Raw genomic sequence first — 16,635 nt, 5'->3', positions numbered from 1 at the left:
TAAATAAATCTCTGGATAAGATTCTTCATGCTACCGGTAGGGCAGGACATGCTTACCCTTTTCGCGAACACCTCGTGTCATCACTGATTTTCAGTGATCCATTCATACACATGTAATTTTCACCGCTGTTTTTGCCTTTTACGCCCATTGGAAACTCTTTTGGCATATAATCGAGACTGATTATTCATTGGCGTTGACATTTTATATTTATATTTACACATTGTGTGATAATTTGTCTTTTGAATACAAGCAGTTATTTGAAACCTGAAATATTTTGAAATGGCCGTTTGTGTTTTTGTTTTTTTTGTTATTATTTAATGCCGCTCTCAGCAATATTCCAGCTATACGACTGCAGTATGTAAATAATGAAGTCCTGTCTTGACAATCCAGTGATAGACATCATGAGCATCGATCCATGCAATTGGGATCGATGACATACATCAAGCAAGGCAGCGAGCCTGACCACCCGATCCCGTTAGTCGCTCTTTACGGCATGCTTGAGTTGCTGAAGACATATTCTACCACGGATCTTCACGGGTCGACCGTTTGTGCAACGTGGGCTAATTGTTTGGGAGGAATATAAAAACATCAGATCCGTTAACAAGATGACAGAATGTCTTGTACTAATGACTGTCACCAATAGAACAAAATGCAATTTTTAATGCATAACTTGTATATTGAGAAATACCATGTAGTTTGGGCCACGGTTTTATTCCGAAAATTGTGAATATCAGTATTTCGAAGTATTTTATCTTCTTCGGTGATTCAGCCGTCAAATGATGCTGTTTCAATTAGAGGTTGGTATTGTGATTTGAAACCTCTGAAAATTCTTGATGTGCATTGGTCAAAGTCAGAGTAAGAATACCACAAAATACACGAAGCATGTCGTATAAAGTTAATGATTAGTTTTACACAGTTAATGGTCTTTTATGTTTGCATATAAGGCAATAAGCAAACAATCGGTTTTGTCAGTCATGAGAGTATCTTTTCTACTAGGCATTCTGTTTTGCGTATACATTGCACTTCGTCTCTTGCTCAAAAGTTGTTTGACCAGGGTTACACCATCCAGGACCGTAGTATAGCTTTCACAATAGTTACAACCTTGTGTGTCTACATTGCACTTTGTGTCTTGCTCAAAAGTTGTTTGACCAGGGTTACACCATCCAGGGCCGTAGTAAAGCTTTCACTATAGTTACAACCTTGTGTGTCTACATTGCACTTTGTGTCTTGCTCAAAAGTTGTTTGACAAGGGTTACACCATCCAGGGCCGTAGTAAAGCTTTCACAATAGTTACAGCCTTGTGTGTCTACATTGCACTTCGTTTCTTGCTCAAAAGTTGTTTGACCAGGGTTACACCATCCAGGGCCGTAGTAAAGCTTTCACTATAGTTACAACCTTTTGTGTCTACATTGCACTTCGTCTCTTGCTCAAAAGTTGTTTGACCAGGGTTACACCATCCAGGGCCGTAGTAAAGCTTTCACTATAGTTACAGCCTTGTGTGTCTACATTGCACTTCGTCTCTTGCTCAAAAGTTGTTTGACCAGGGTTACACCATCCAGGGCCGTAGTAAAGCTTTCACTATAGTTACAGCCTTTTGTGTCTACATTGCACCTCGTCTCTTGCTTCGTATCTTTTCTACTACGCATGCTGTTCAAACTATGTGCTATAAGAAAGCTGTTCAATGTTAATTTTCATATATAACATGTCAAAACAATGAATATAAGTTTCGTTTTGTTTTGTTTCAGCCATGGCTTCATACAAGAAGATATTCGTTATGATGTTATTGATAGCATCGTTTGTAACTCTTGTTACGTACATGGGCGGCCCTCGCGTTATGACTTTTGACATGCTCAGCAACATGTCAAGTCATATGTTCCAAATCTATCCGCCAGCAATCGGCATATCGGTTTATCCTTTACCTAAAAACATCACACCATTCGATCAACATTCGAGTATCTTATCGCATTTGTTGACAGGACACTGGAAAACACGTCCTTTGACAAAAAGGGAAGATGAAGATATTTTGAACTTTCTGTCTGACGTGAATGTCCGATACACCCTACCTAAGAATTATCAAAGGATTGATGGCCTCTGTGGAAATGTTACCCACACCGGATCTAAAACTGCTGAGTGGATAAGAGCCTTGTGTGATCCTAAAGGAACAACCCCGTGCTGCTTCAACAATAAATGTGCCATGAAGTCTGTGGAGGAATGTGTGTGTCCTGATTGCTACGACATGAGGCAGCAGAAACATGCTGAATATTCCACCTGGACTCCTTCAGAACCAAGACACGGCTACAAGGAACACAGCCCCCAAGAAGCTTGCAGCATCCTCAGTGGTAGCACCTTTCTGTTTGTTGGGGATTCTCTGGTTCGTCATGTATATACTGCTATGGTGCTGCTTGTTACGGGGAATATGAAAGATGGAGCCATGAATGAAAATGTACCACAGAGTAAGTTCAAATGATTCATTGTGTGAGATCTTGAGGTTTGAACTTGCTTGGTTTTGTTTTATGTATATCTCCGCATTCAGCAATATTCCAGCTATATGACGGTGGTCTATAAATATTCGAGTCTGGACCAGACAATCCAGTGATTGATATCTTGAGCATCAATCCACGCAAATGGGATCGATGGCATGCATCAACCAAGTCAGCGAGACTGACCACACGATCCCGTTAGTCTCGCATAAACATATACATGTACATAGCTCCCCGGCTGCGTCATACAAAAAGACGTTAAAAGATGGTACTTGTTGTTACCCTGTCTGGCGCTCGGCATTAGGGGCTTACAGAAGGACTGGTCGGCTCTGAGTATGTATACTGTGTCTGAGTGGAGTATTCATGTTAAACTGCGGCATGGTATCTCAGTGTGCTAGCACTATAAATCGGCATCAGTCCAGACTAGTACAAGCAGCCACACACACGTGCATGCACATCGCTATATAAGTGCAATAATCTTGGACGCGACGTTAAACCCCATTTCACCTCCCCTCACCCATAGCAAAGTTGAAGGAAAAGAAGGAAACATACGATTAGATGAAACTATATCACTAAGGATATCAATGAAACACGTCAGAGGAAAATGCTATTTTTCTGAATTTTCTGAATATATTATTTTCATACTCACACATCTATGAATACTTTCCTATATGCACATAGACGTCAAACGCTTAATGGATAAAATATGATTTGATCATTATTTGAAATAAACATATTCGAGATAATTCTTTTGGAATACCGTGCACGAAAACAAACGTATCAATGTCAGTTGTTTAACGACCGATTCAGTTGTGTTCAGAAGCAGCTGTTGTATTAACCGCTCCATTGATAATATAAACATTTTTAATGTTGATCCTTTGTCTTGACTTGTTGATCTTGTGTTTCAGATGTTAAAAAGGTGTGTAGCGGAATGTATATGTTCACAGAAAAATTGTGCCGACTGCATCTGAAGTATCAGCTTCGTGCCTGCAATGGCACAGCTAACCTGGAACTGAAGTACTTCTTCTCTGCAACATTCGGCCCGCACTTGAAACAAAGAGTCGCAAATATAAATAGCAAGTCATTACTTTTCGTAGGTATAGGTCCACACAATTTTTTTAACCATAAAGAAGTTCAAGAGAAGTTTCTGTTACCAACACTGTCCTACATGCGCAACAATACGAGACCTTGGCCAAAAGTACTGTGGGCAGCGAGTCATGCTCCGGGTGCATTGAAGTCCCCGAAAGTATTGGCCCAGTCGTACGACAGCGTTAAACGCTACAATGGCAACATGGAGAGTTTCCTGCGAGCTTGGAAAGTTCCTATTTTCGATACCTTTAACATGACGGATGGAATGACGAGCTTTGATGGTTCGCATTATGGACTTGGGATGAATGTAGTGAAAGCGAATGTAATATTGAGTTACCTAAATGAATTGAAAAATAAAGGATTGTGGTGAAACCTCTTGTTGGTGTCTATTATTTAGTTTTAGTTTTGTTCGGCCATAAAAAAGAATAAGAAGATCCTTGATATATTTTTATGGATTAAAGTCTAAAATCATATACATACCAGAGATCATAATTTCAGGCACTTGTTCCGTTAAACTTGTTCCATTAATATATTATATTTCAAGTAGATTCATGGTGCTGACAAACCTAGAATCAGGGCAAACTTGAATTAGAACCCACGATCATAAGTTTCTCAGGCGGGCCTGATGGCCGCAAGTCTGCACGGCGAATTCTGATACGTAACATGATAAATGATTCTCAACCTTTGGAACGTTAATTTCACATACATGTACTTATGAAAAAGTATATGATATGTTCGAATTCAAGTCGGCCCTGATTCTAAGTTTGACAGCACCATACTCATGCTTATGGGTTTACCTAGTGGTTAAAGCGTTCCCTCGTCATGGCGAAGACCCGTGTTCGATTCCCGACATGGGAACAATGTGTGAAGCTAATTTCTGGTGTCACCCGCCATGATATTGCATGAATATTGTTTAAAGCGGCGTAAAATCACTCACTCACTCATGAGTTTCACCAAAGTAGTTAACCTCTAGGACCCGCTTCACCTCGGGACATTCGCCCACATCAAGACATGACGTGATTCAGGACATAACTGAAACTGTTCGAAGTGACGTTAAATCAAACTCGCCCACCATTGGTGAGCTGAGAAGAAAAGGTATGGAAAAAGACACTGAAAGAATGGCGTCTTTTGTCATCTGAAAGTATCCGATCGTTAAACCTCCAATCATTACGGATGTTGTCGAGGCATATGCAAAAGGGATATACCAAAAGAAAAGATGAATGTGTTGAATGTCTAGTGGTAGAGCGTCCGCCCGGAAAGTGGATGATGCGGGGTTGGGTCCCGGCCGCGTCATACCAAAAGATGTTAAAAGATAGTACTTGTTGTTACCCTGTCTGGCGCTTGGCATTAAGGTCGGCTCGGAGTCAGAATACTGTGTCTGAGTGGGATATTCATGTTATATGGGATATCTCAGTGGGCTAGCACTATAAAATCGGCAAAAGACAGACAGACAGACAGACAGACAGACAGCCACACACAAAAGCACGCACGCACGCACGCACGCACGCACGCACGCACGCACGCACGCACACACACACACACACACACACACACACACACACACGCACACACACACAAATATATATATATATATACTGTCATTGTAACAGAATCTTTACCAGGGGTATGGGAGACAACTCTGCTTGTCTTGTTTACATAGTGATTTGAAGTTCGCTTCAATTGTGCTCAATGTTATAATTCTTCTCAATGTGATGTTTTCCACTGAAAATCCATTTGTTATAATTCATGTGTAATTTACTGGTTTCTGTAATTGATAATAGTACACTCATTGTTCTGTAGTACATCTCCAAGTCTAACACTTGATATTTCAAGTACAGTTTCTGTTAAACTCATTTCCAAGCACGTGTTCCTTGAAGTAAAATTACTATTCGTGCATTGTAAATATGAATATTATATTTTAATGATAGGATTTATTATTTTCCTGTTCATCGAAAGTTAATACTGATCATGTGTCAGATAGATGTTGAGAACAGAGAGAATTTAACAGGTAAATAGATACCATATTGTAACGATTGAGCTGGACGTTATATCCGTAGCGCCACGCCAAGTTTTAAACTTGACAGCAATACATTTTTGCCAGCCATGTTTTTACGAATACGGAAATAAGGACCCGAATTCCTCATTGTGTTTTCAGTCAATATAAGTTATTGATGAGCTGAGTAACATTTGGTTTAGCGTGCCAGGATCATAAGATCATAAGAGGAGCGGGCCCTATATTTGGACTGAGGCGGACTAAGGCGGATCCAACTGGTTGAAATTCTGGAAAGACTGGGAATTGCAGATATATAAACGGAAAACAAGGGTAAATTGTTGCCCACACCAGGGTCCGTCATCGCGCAATGTAAAGTAGAAACCAAGCCTGAGAGAGTGAGTGAGTATGGTTTAACGCCGCTTTTAGCAATATTCGAGCAATATCACGGCTGGGGACCCCAGAAATGGGCTTCACACATTGTACCCATGTCGGGAATCGAACCCGGGTCTTCAGCTTGACGAGAGAACGCTTTAACCATTAGGCTACCCGACCGCCCAAAACCAAGCCTGAAGTAACACAAACAGGTGCGCCAAATCCCCCACTTCAAGCTACCCTGAGAAAAAAATGTTAAGGCGCATTGCCTGATCAATGGAAAACTTGGTATACGTTTCATCAACCTTTTCCGATACATTGACTCCGGAAAGAAACTCGGCTATTCAGGCCTTGAAATCATGGAAGGAGTAATCAGAGCTATCGGCACCACAGATTCATTCCGGGAGTACCTTGAAGGGAATAGTAATATTCCAGTAACATCAGAGCGGGGGACACCAGAAATGGGCTTCACACATTGTAGCCATGTGGGTAATGGAACCAGGTCTTCGGCACGACGGGCGAACGCTTTTACCACTAGGCTTTCCCACCGCCCCTAAAGTCACAGCAATAACCCGAATCTATTGATTCCAAAAGAATGAACTCGTCCCTTCGGCGAATTGTTTGTGATTGAATGTTGATATATACTGGATAATCGGATTGATTGCTGCTTGGACACTCTCCCATCATTACACTACCCCTGCTATGTTGTGTATGTCAAAGAACGAAATGCCCTCAAAAACTGCTCACTGACCGAAATAGTTTGCTTAGTTTACTTACGTAATTAGTGAATTGCACTGTCCACTCAGGCACTAACTTGTTACGATATTTCACTAATCAGTTAGTAAATATTTGCTAATTAGACTAGTACATGTGGCCTATCATTGACTAGGGCAGTTTACTAATCAGTTAGTAGACATTACTATTCAAATAATCTTCTTCTCATAATTTACTAACAGCAATAGTATATTTACAAAGCTTGTATGTTTTACTACACTTTAATAAAGGCTCGTTCCTTTGTCATTTTGCAATCCCTGTTGACACCTGCTGAATACAATTGGCAAACAAAACAGAAGAAAACATGAAAAATTCAGGTGAAAGATAACAAAAAACGATTTTTCAGTTGCATTTTACGTTTACTTATACAATGCTACGTAAACATTCTTCATTAAGTACATGCTGTAAAGTTTTTGTGATTTCATGAATAAAAACAAATTTATGGCGTCAATCGCTCCTTTCCTTAAAAATAATAGAGTTGAGACCTGGTACAAGGATATTCCCCTACTTAAAACACATCCCCACTTTCACACTTTGACCAAACATTGTCTCGTGGAAAATTATTTGCTTAATTCAACAGAACTCTTTGTCGGCTGTATTTATTCTGTGTGAGTCGCCCTTGCGTGATTTACGAGGAATACGTTTTCTGCCGCTGTTGCACGTGCACCAAGATCCCTCGTGAACTGATATTTAAAATGCATTATACACGGCTCATCATAATTTCGTGGGGTCCTTTTGTTTGTTTGTTGTATAACGCCGCACTCAGCAATATTCAAGCTGTATGACGGTTGTCTGTAAATAATCAAGTTGGGACCAGACAATCCAGTGATTAATATCATGAGCATCGATCCACTCAACTGAGAAGCGATGAAATGCATCACCCGAGTCAGCGAGCCTGACCACACGATCCCGTTAGTCTCATATAAACATATACATGTACATATATCCCCGGCTGCGTCATACAAAAAGACGTTAAAAGATGGTACTTGTTGTTACCCTGTCTGGCGCTCGGCATTAGGGGCTAACAGAAGGACTGGTCGGCTCGGAGTCTGTATACTGTGTCTGAGCGGAGTATTCCACATAGTCACCATTCCCGGCAAACATCGGTTGCTGAAGACCTATTCTTCCCCGGATCTTCCCGGGTCTCGTGGGGTCCTGAAGTAATATTTCATCAATCGCTTATAATTAAATGCTGACGGGGATTATAGGATAGATTGAGACCTGAATCTATTTGCTTTAAATATGATCATTGACGTAGTAGCCTGCTGTAACAACATTATAAACATAATATTTTTTGCTTTTAAGGCTTTTACGGGGGGCCTCTGCTCCATTATTTTTAGGGAATGGAGAGTTACTCGGACATTCCCCTTCTGCATGGGATACCCCTTCTCTCCACCACTGCCACGTGCAATCAACCAGGCAGGATATATTGTAAATAAGCTGTTTACGAACCATCTGCCCCTGTCACTCAATAACTTTGTACAATTCTCTGGACTGTTTTCTCATTTTGGCCGATTCACTTACTGTGTACCTTTGGTATAAAACCCAACTAAACGCTTATAGCTGTGTTCCCTATGTAGCAATGTTCCAGGTTACAACTCCCACCCACCAGATCATGTTTCATGTTGACAGTGCCTGACATGAATAACCGGTGTAGAGCCAGGAAAATACGTGTGGCTATTTTCGCTTGGTGATCTCGTCATATATCATTTTGTTGCTGCATGTGCATTAACACGGAACAGCATGTCACCACTTTGTCACGTCAGCGAAGTTGTAAGATGAATGGGACAGTAAACAACATTTACACCCTGATCTTTGATCCACAGATGTCCCGTCAAGTTTCAGGATCTAGAATTCAAAGTTGACGTAAACAATTCGTTGCACATGATGCAGAACGGTAACGTCATTTGTCATGACGCATATCCTATTTGCCAGGGATGTTTTTCTCCCCCGTTGAATTCTTTGCAAGCAGTAGAATGTTCTAGCTGCTGTGTGTCTTTTCAAATGGAAACGTTGAGTGTGTTGTTTGTGATTTTTCTCCGACCTTCTCATGGCTTTACATTGTACAGAAGTTCTTATACGTACAATGCAGAGCCGCGTTTGCGTCTGTGTACGGCGGGGTCGGTGTCGAAGTCGTCCTTCGGATACAACATGTACGCATCGAATGGTATGTAAACCGCAAGAGGTTCTTTTGACAATCTTTGATGTATTTTTAACCATTTATTTCACAAAAAGTAAATCGGTTTAGAAAGGAGTTTACAGTATCATTTATCCTTTGAATCTGTATGTTGTTACATTTATGAGTTTACAAACACTAAGGTGTCTTTACCGCTGTTGGGTAGGGCCCAGCCAAAGGTAAGGTTTGATGGTATTCCAAGGTAAGTATCTGGTTTGGGAACAAGGGGTATAAAAAAAATCCACTGTCGAAACATCTGACAGAGTTTAAGAAGGTCATGGCAGAATCAGCAATAGCCTTAAAAAGCATGTTATGAAGGCGTGAAACGTTGCTATGTATTTGTACCAAGTGGGGATTAGATAGTAAAAGAGGATATAGCATCACGTTCCCAGTTACCAACGTTGTCAGAGACGATGGGTCGGGTATCCAACTCGGCTTAGTTGATTCCGTGTCATTGTGTTCAGATGCTCTGGGACGATGCCCATGATTAGAATCACTGGTTTGTCTGGACCAGACTCCACTATTTACAGGCCGCCATGGTAGGCTAGATAGAATATTGCAATAGTACGGCTTCAAATAAGGCAACAAAAACAACATGTAGTAAAATATAGAGTTGATGGACATTATTTCATATAATACTTCATAGTTCAAAAGAAAGCTTGAGGTACCGGTAGACACTTTTGTAGAAATAAATAAAGTAAAAGGCAATAAATAGTACTTTCAAATGTCATATGAATGATCTCGGGACATAAGTCTGGCCAGTTCAGTTGAAATGTTGAACAAACACTAGACAAGATCCTAGTAGTTGACATAGAGAAACATATTCTCCATATATATTGGGTATTTTGGTAATCTAATTCGTTAAATCCATTTTATAAATCAAAATACCCTGTGTTTTAGCTGGTGACAAGGTAATATCAGTAATCGACTGAGTATGTTGAAATACCATGGATATATCTACAGACATTCAATATTCAATGACATCACTTTACTATAATGCCAACGTGGTTATTTTTCCATTTTGTCTAATGTACAAAAGGTGGCATTATCCCCGCGTTGTTCTGTATTGGTTGGTTTGTTTTGTTGTTTAACGCCGCACTCAGCAATATTCCAGCTATATGACGGCGGTCTGTAAATAATCGACCAGACAATCCAGTGATTAATATCATGAGCATCGATCCACGCAATTGGGATGGATGACATGCATCAACCAAGTCAGCGAGGCTGACCACCCGATCCCGTTAGTCGCCTTTTACGACAAGCATAGTCACCTTTTACTCGTTGTACTGTAAGTTATACTTACCAATGTTTATGTATCGTAGAATAGTCAGTTGATGGAACTATTGGCAGTGGACAACATACAACCCTGTTCACGTACCTTTTCTGCACGTAAAGTTGCACATGTAAATAAAAGCATAAGTATGAAATAAACAAATTCCAAAAGGGAGAGATTTCTCATTTCTTCTTTGTACTTATCTGACAATAGGATTGGCGCAAGAAGGATTGTTTGGATTAAACCGACATCAAAGGCGTGGTTGAATGATATTGTAAAGGAACTTTCCGCAGAGTGACCAGAGAATTCCGCAGAGTGACCAGAGAATTCCGCAGAGTGACCAGAGACAAGTTTTACTTCCTTTATCATAAGCTTTAAAGTCCTTATCCAAAGAGTCGTCATGTCAGTCAGGGCGTTAGGGTAGCCTTGTGGTTAAAGCGTTCGCTCGTCACGCCGAAGACCCGGATTCGATTCACCACATGGTAACAATGTGTGAAAAACATTTCTGGTGTCACCCGCCGTGATATTGCTGGAATAGTGCTAAAAGCGGCGTAAAACCATACTCGCTCACTCACTCAACACGTAAACCCGTGAAACAGAAAGATGAAGTTCATATAGCAATACATTTTGCTGGTTTCGCCTGCTGAGTCTCGGAATGTGGGAAACCTATTTTCACAAGTTTGCACAAGATGATCTTGTCGTCTTCCGAAACCTTAAATTGCTGTACACTATTTGATAATGATCCATAATACTGACGGATTCGCACACTCGACTGTGCTTTTGGCAGATACTATTCATGGATATGGAAAGGCTTTTGTCGCTTTTATTTCTCTAGCAGGCATTCTCAGTGAACCAATTTAATTTTCAAAGTGGATCATTTGTGGATAGACAAAGTTAAGAAAATTCAAGATATAAGACAAAGTTGAATTTAATGGAACAATTTGATATATAAATGTGAGAACACTATGACCAACGGAATATCAGCCGTAATACACCAATAAGTCTGATATCGCGACATGTTGTTGATATCGAAAGTGACCTTATCTATATTATATAATAAATTATTCATATCAGTTTTATTAAAACTTCATCCACGTCCACAGAGAAGGGAAAATAGAATCATGCGATTTATATAAATTCCCGATTAGTATGGGGTATTCACATATATGCCTTGTTCAAAGTATTGAATATATATCAGTTGTACATATTGACAGGTCCATGATGTCAATCACTGGATTGTCTGGTCCAAACTCGATTATGTACTGACCGCCGTCATACAGCAGGAATATTGCTAAGTACGGCTTTAAACAACAAACAGACACGCAAAAACATATTGACAGTCAAGCACTTATAATTATGCCTCGTTACTTGTTCATATAAAATCAGATTATGTAGTATTTACCTATGAAATTTGATGATGAACAATTTTGTTCCTTTTTTCAGAAGAGTCAGGTCAGAGTGACAGAGAAGGGACAGTTTTGTGTGTGTGTAAAGAGATTGCAGAAAGCAAATTCTGTCAAATGTTTTCGATATAAGTAATACCTATATCGACAAAAGCATGTATGAATAGTTATATGATACACACTCAAACTGGGCTAATTATGCTAATATTGCAGGTCCACTGCGGTGGCACCGGATCTCAACCTGCTGTGGGGGAGCGAAGCAGTCTCCCGTACCTCTGAGTACCCGAGGCGCAGCGTGTGGTCAGCCCTACACTCTCACATACAGTCAGTCTCAGGCTGCAAGTGTATCGTCAGTCACATATAACAATGGTAGGTTTTCAGTTTGGTGTTAGCTGAATATATAAGTTACCTCTAGCCATATAGATCGACACGTCCATACCACGAACAACATGCTGAACGTGTGTTTGCAATAAAATAGAATAACAGAATGTTAACGTTCAGGAATACAGATGCGCCGACCACAGACAATCTCCAGTCACACAAAACACCAGTGTGATTAACTGATGAGGACATCATATTTGATGTCAAATGACTTGTACTCATCTCAGATTGTTACGCCATCATTTCTGTAGGTTCCCCTGCAACAATGGTGTCCAAGACCAATATCAGAAACGTCTGCTGAGATCTGATGGTTGTTTTAAAATAAATACGAGTTAAGGTTAGCACCGATTAACACGACTGTGCAGCTTATGGTTTGTTATCAAGTACCAAAGGTTGGAACAAGTGACATTCATATTTGATGCGATAGAGAGCTGTGATTCGAACCGAGTGCGAAATCTTGAATAAGGACCAACATGGCATGTGTCATTCCTTGTCTATATGTATGGAGGGTGTGATTATTTTCTATACGGCTATCATCGAGTTCATGTTCAAGACCATAAATCATGTTTAAGTGACAAGTGCACATTCGGATTTATATTTCTTCAAACTCGATTCGTCAGTGTTTCAGAAGAGCACATTTTATAGTGTTTTCAGGCTTATAAAAGGGATACGACCTATTTCGAACCAGGGACTATTTTGTGGCAGAAGTATTAGTACAAAGATACGGAACGCAAGACAGGGACATGTTCTCTTTCAATACCAATTCAATGTCTCCTACATATCCACAGGACAAACAGCTACAATGACCTTCCCGAAAAGGAGACTCTCTCTCAGTGACGTACCCCGTCGTCAGGGCTGCACGTTCCTCCTGGGGGAGATACACTACCATGCTGGCATCACAGGGGACACAGGCTCCGAACACTGGCTGGAACACACAGGATACGGGGCCGAGGTAGGTCGAGTGGGTGAACGTAGGACAGAGACAGGCGAACGACGAAATCGGGCGGATGCAATGAGTCACATGTGGCATCAGGAACTACTTTACTAAAGGTTGCTTCTGGAATGTTACAAGCTGGAAGTTCTTGTTAACCTCGGGAATGAATATGGAGGAAAGGCCTAGGTATGGACATGGAATTTCAGTCTCTGAATTTAAAGTCCCAGAACCTGCCTTTAGTAACGGATTATTTTGATATACATTGAGGCCATTCTTTATAATGATGATATTCCCCTATTGGTGGAATTCACAAGGCTATCCCTAACTTAAACTTGATTTGTTTTTTGTGCAGCGTAAATCTGTTCAGAGAGGGCTTCCTAAGGTTGTATAACCTGTACATCTCTCCCGTTCACAATGTCAATAAACTATACAAAACAACGATGCCCAGAAACCCTTGCGGATGATGTCCTATGGCACATTCTTCCACACCCTTGCTCAAAACGATCGCCCAATTCAGCCAATGCTATGGGACCCATCCACTCTCTAATCATTAAACGGGACCCGAGCAGCGAGTAAACATTGTCCAGAAGCAGGTTGACTGCATCTAGTGAATTGTTACTTACCATGTTGGTGGAAGAAGGATACAGCCCATACTGCCTGTAAACAGCTATGGTGAACAAATAGAGGTGAGGTGAGGTGAAATTGGGTTTAACGTCGCGTCCAAGATTATTGCACTTATATAGCGACGTGCATGCACGTGTATGTGTGTGTGTGGCTGCTTGTACTAGTCCGGACTGATGCCGATTTATAGTGCTAGCTCACTGAGATACCATGCCGCAGTTTAACATGAATACCCCACTCAGACACAGTATACTGACTCCGAGCCGACCAGTCCTTGTTTTAGCCCCTTAATGCCGAGCGCCAGACAGGGTAACAACAAGTACAATCTTTTAACGTGTTTTTGTATGACGCGGCCCGGGATCGAACCCTGGACCTTCCGCTCTCCGGGCGGACGCTCTACCACTAGACCACGGAGGCGGTCGAACAAATAGAGAGACATAACTGTCAATAATTTAGTATTGACGTGGCAGATGAATGTTGAGATATGAGCAGGTAGGGCACATCAGGACGCTATTCATATTAGCTGAAAACAGCTAAATGCTAAAGTGGATATGCTGTAGAGATCTATATATGTGAATTGTTAATGTAGACTGGAAAAACCCACTGAATTATTAAAAGAAAGATACTAATGTTAATGTGTACAGAAATGTAATATGTATTATGGAATAAATGTTATGTTAATGTATATGTAATAACCCTAAAACAAATGATCTAGTTGTTATAATAAAGAATTTATAGTTCCTTATTTTCGTGAGGATTACACTGCTATGTTGTCGCTGTTTCAGGTCCATCTGGTGCACTACAACAGGAAGTATAGCGGTATAGTGGAGGCGACGTCAAAACCGGATGGACTTGCCGTTATTGCTATCCTTATACAGGCGAGCAGCACGTTCCATGTTGTATTTTCATTTTGTAAACCACATTTTTAAGATTACTGTAAGAAAGTGGTGTAGTATCCCTGTCTCATGTTTTGGATGACATCATGCCTGATAACTGTAAAGATTGATCCACTCTATGGGGAAAAACAAGGAAACGGTATATAAGGGTCCTTTTTGTGGTAATAGCCAGTACCTATTTGGCAAGTTATCGCGTTTGTTGTTTTAGAAAGCAAGAACATCACCAAACAGCGAGTTAAGAAGATATGTCTGCTTGGTGTCGAGGTTAAAGGCAAACGGTACAGTGTTTATTTTACATACGAACCAAACCAACTCAGAATATGAAATATCACTGTCTATAAGTGTATCCAAGAAGATATGCTTTACACTTTATTTGTTTGTTTGTTTGTTGTGTTACGCCGCACTCAGCAATATTCCAGCAAAATGACGGTGGTCTGTAAATGATAGAGGCGGGACCAGACAATCCAGTGATTGTCATCACGAGCATCAATCCACGCAATTGCGATGCGATGACATACATTATGCAGCAAGCCTGACCACCCGATCCCATTAGTCGCATCTTACGACAAGCATAGTCGCTTTTTACGGCATGTTTGGGTTGCTGAAAACCTATTCTTCCCCGGATCCTCACAGGTCGCTTCCATTGTACTACACAAACTACTTGATATAACTGTATTGCCCAGCCCTATATTGTGTTTCATTGTAATTACCACATACAATATTGTTTACAACACATGTAATGTTTCTATGTTTGTAGCGTCCTATACATGGTATATGTGTTATGATGTATATTCCCTCCTACAGATGCGAAACTCAGGACAACTATAAGACCCCTCCTGCTGCTCCCCCACAGTAAAGAGTTCTTCATATATGAGGGCTCGCTCACGTCTCCGCCATGCTCGGAGTCAGTACTATGGGTCGTTATGAGGCAACCATTACAGCTGAGTTCACGAGGGGTATGTCATGGAACGTCCGCCTGTGGATGACGTTGATCTGTATTTGATGTTCATAGCATACATGTAGAAACGAGAAGCTTTTTATATCGTAACCAAGAAATGATAAATGAGACATTTTCTCTTGATGTCCCTTATACCAAGCCGTGACTACTAAGGAATATTACTGGGCTTAGAATCCTTTGCAAGTATATATCCAGAGGTAATATGGAACAGTACTACAGATTCTGTTGTATGTATACCTGAGATGAAATACCTGCTTTCAGCAATTTTCAGGCTGTGTAGTCCGCTACTAGCATAACTAAAATTGTTCAAAGGAGCCATCTTTCCCTATGGATTCCGCTTCCAGTACATTCCTGCTATTTTATATGGATCATTTGTAGGATATCAGAATGAGAGAGTGAGTGATTTTTTTCTAACGCTGTCGTCAGCATTATTTTAGCTATATGACGACAGCCTGTAAATAACTGAGTCAGTGGCTGCAAGTAACGATCACTTATAAGACACGGTGACACCATCAAACTGGCGAGCCTGACCAGACTGTCTTCTTTAGGCAACACTTCCGACAAGCGTAGGGAACTGCGGACCTATCCTTCCCCGAAATCCTGACAGCTACATGTACCAAAATATTCATTTATGTACGGTAGCAGTTTGTAATCCATGGTATCTGTTCCACGGCGACGTGTGGAGCATCTACATGCTATGTAACGTATTAATAGTATTCATTATATCTGAAACGACTATGCAAGGCATATTCAATGTAAGAACACGAGACTATTATGTCTCATTATCGTGATTATTTCAGGCAGCAACTTCTTAACAGTACTACCTAACCCACCCTACCCCTTTTCTTTATAGCTGCAGATGCTGAGGAACCTTCCAAGAAAAGGTGGGCGGGTGTTGGCGACATATACAAACGTCCGCCCCGAACAAGAACTTAACAACAGGCTTGTGGAAACCAATTTCCCTTGTTCAGACAACCTCGATGCCTTCAATACACCGACAGAACACGGAGGACATTTATAGATATGAACATTGGAAAATGTGACGAATATGTGTGTGTTAAAGAGTTTAGGAGCTTATATTAACATATATATGTCAATACATTTGTTTGGCATTTCCAAATTTGACGCCTCAGTGACACAACTTATATCCTATGCAATTCCCTATGTGTACCTTATGTTCCTGTCTTTTGTAATTGAACAACTGACTTGCCTTTGCATGTATTTGTGATGGTTGCCTCCAGTGAGGAAGGATATGTTAACCTTCTCGTGAACACCATGAACATGT

At 40.7% G+C, this 16,635-nt stretch overlaps 1 protein-coding gene across 1 annotated transcript in view; it reads left to right on the top strand.

Annotated features, from left to right (window-relative positions):
- Window positions 1-15,057, top strand: part of LOC124123402 (carbonic anhydrase 2-like) — a 50,346-nt gene extending 35,289 nt beyond the window's left edge. Inside the window, exons 2-6 of the mRNA XM_046486628.2 lie at window positions 11,774-11,929; window positions 12,730-12,893; window positions 14,282-14,374; window positions 14,601-14,670; window positions 15,026-15,057. Coding sequence (XP_046342584.2) covers window positions 11,774-11,929; window positions 12,730-12,893; window positions 14,282-14,374; window positions 14,601-14,670; window positions 15,026-15,057 — 515 coding nt within the window. The remainder of the gene's footprint in view (window positions 1-11,773; window positions 11,930-12,729; window positions 12,894-14,281; window positions 14,375-14,600; window positions 14,671-15,025) is intronic.
- The last annotated feature ends 1,578 nt before the right edge of the window (window positions 15,058-16,635 follow it).

The sequence above is a fragment of the Haliotis rufescens genome, unplaced genomic scaffold, assembly GCF_023055435.1.
Source record: "Haliotis rufescens isolate VD_foot unplaced genomic scaffold, xgHalRufe1.0.p SCAF_9, whole genome shotgun sequence".
NCBI classification, from domain to species: Eukaryota; Metazoa; Mollusca; class Gastropoda; order Lepetellida; family Haliotidae; genus Haliotis; species Haliotis rufescens.
The sequence above is the reverse complement of the archived record's forward strand: the minus strand, read 5'-3'. Positions and strand labels throughout refer to the sequence as shown.